At 39.0% G+C, this 1027-nt stretch overlaps 1 protein-coding gene across 1 annotated transcript in view; it reads left to right on the forward strand.

The window, feature by feature from the left end:
* The window catches only part of LOC119594885, a 5305-nt gene that overhangs the window by 1521 nt on the left and 2757 nt on the right, over positions 1-1027 (forward strand). The window contains exon 2 of the mRNA XM_037943959.1: positions 825-883. Within this exon, the coding sequence (XP_037799887.1) occupies positions 825-883 (59 nt within the window). The remainder of the gene's footprint in view (positions 1-824; positions 884-1027) is intronic.

Genomic DNA, 1027 nt, shown 5'->3' on the forward strand with positions numbered 1-1027 from the left:
CTTCCCCCTCGTTAGAAGTAAAAAAAAAATTTTTTTCACAATATCTATTCGGACAACTTCTGGATAAAAACTATTCTAAACATTTGAAAAGAAAATTTTTGGGTGCTGAAACATCTGTTTCTTCAAAATTAACAAAATCCAACACAAAATATTGTTCTGTCATAATTCTCTTTTCAGACTGGGGGGTCAAAATCTGCGACATTGACCTGCTGTAAAATATTCATGTAATTCGAGATAGAGATAGATGTTTTAAACGATACGGAAAAGGGGATTTAGAGCGATAGACACACAGAAAAGAGATAGAAAATGGGTTTAAAGGTAATTTTACACCGTAAATTTATAAAAAAAAAAAATAAAATACTCCCATTGGGTGTCCGTAATGTTATCTGGCTGTTATTATTTGTCATATGGTGGAAAAAAAAAAAATATATGGCTTCACTAAACCCCAAAAGGGGTTTAATAAAAGGGGATTGAATTTATTCACCCCAAAAAAAGCTGACGGGCCCATTAATACTATATATTCAAAATTCCCCCTTGGCGCATCGCGATTGTATCTTTTAAAAAAAATCAGTTGAACAAAAATAAACCAAAATGAAATTTCCAACACCACACCGACACCGCATAGTTCGCTACGACTGCCACCTTTTTTGGCTCCCCCAACACGGGGAAGTCTCACTGCTAATTTAGCAGGGAAGCTCCCCTGTCGCGATTTTTCACCTGCCAGCGTTCCCCGCAACGTATCACCCATGTCTACTTAATGCTCAATTTTTCCCTGCCAATATTCACATTGTCCAAAACAATCTCACTTCCCTCCCAAACCGTAGTCACAGAACCTCTGCCAAAGTTTCCCTGCCACCTGCCCGACTGCCACCTAGCTGCCACAGTATTTTTTTTTTTGTTTCCGTGCCACTACCCCATTGCCAACCACTTCTACCAACATTTCCCGTGCGCTGCGTCCTGAACAACCCAAGTAAATGCACGTAGGTATCGTTATGGTCAAGTTTATGCGAATAGTACACTTGTCTTC

The sequence above is a fragment of the Penaeus monodon genome, chromosome 34, assembly GCF_015228065.2.
Source record: "Penaeus monodon isolate SGIC_2016 chromosome 34, NSTDA_Pmon_1, whole genome shotgun sequence".
NCBI classification, from domain to species: Eukaryota; Metazoa; Arthropoda; class Malacostraca; order Decapoda; family Penaeidae; genus Penaeus; species Penaeus monodon.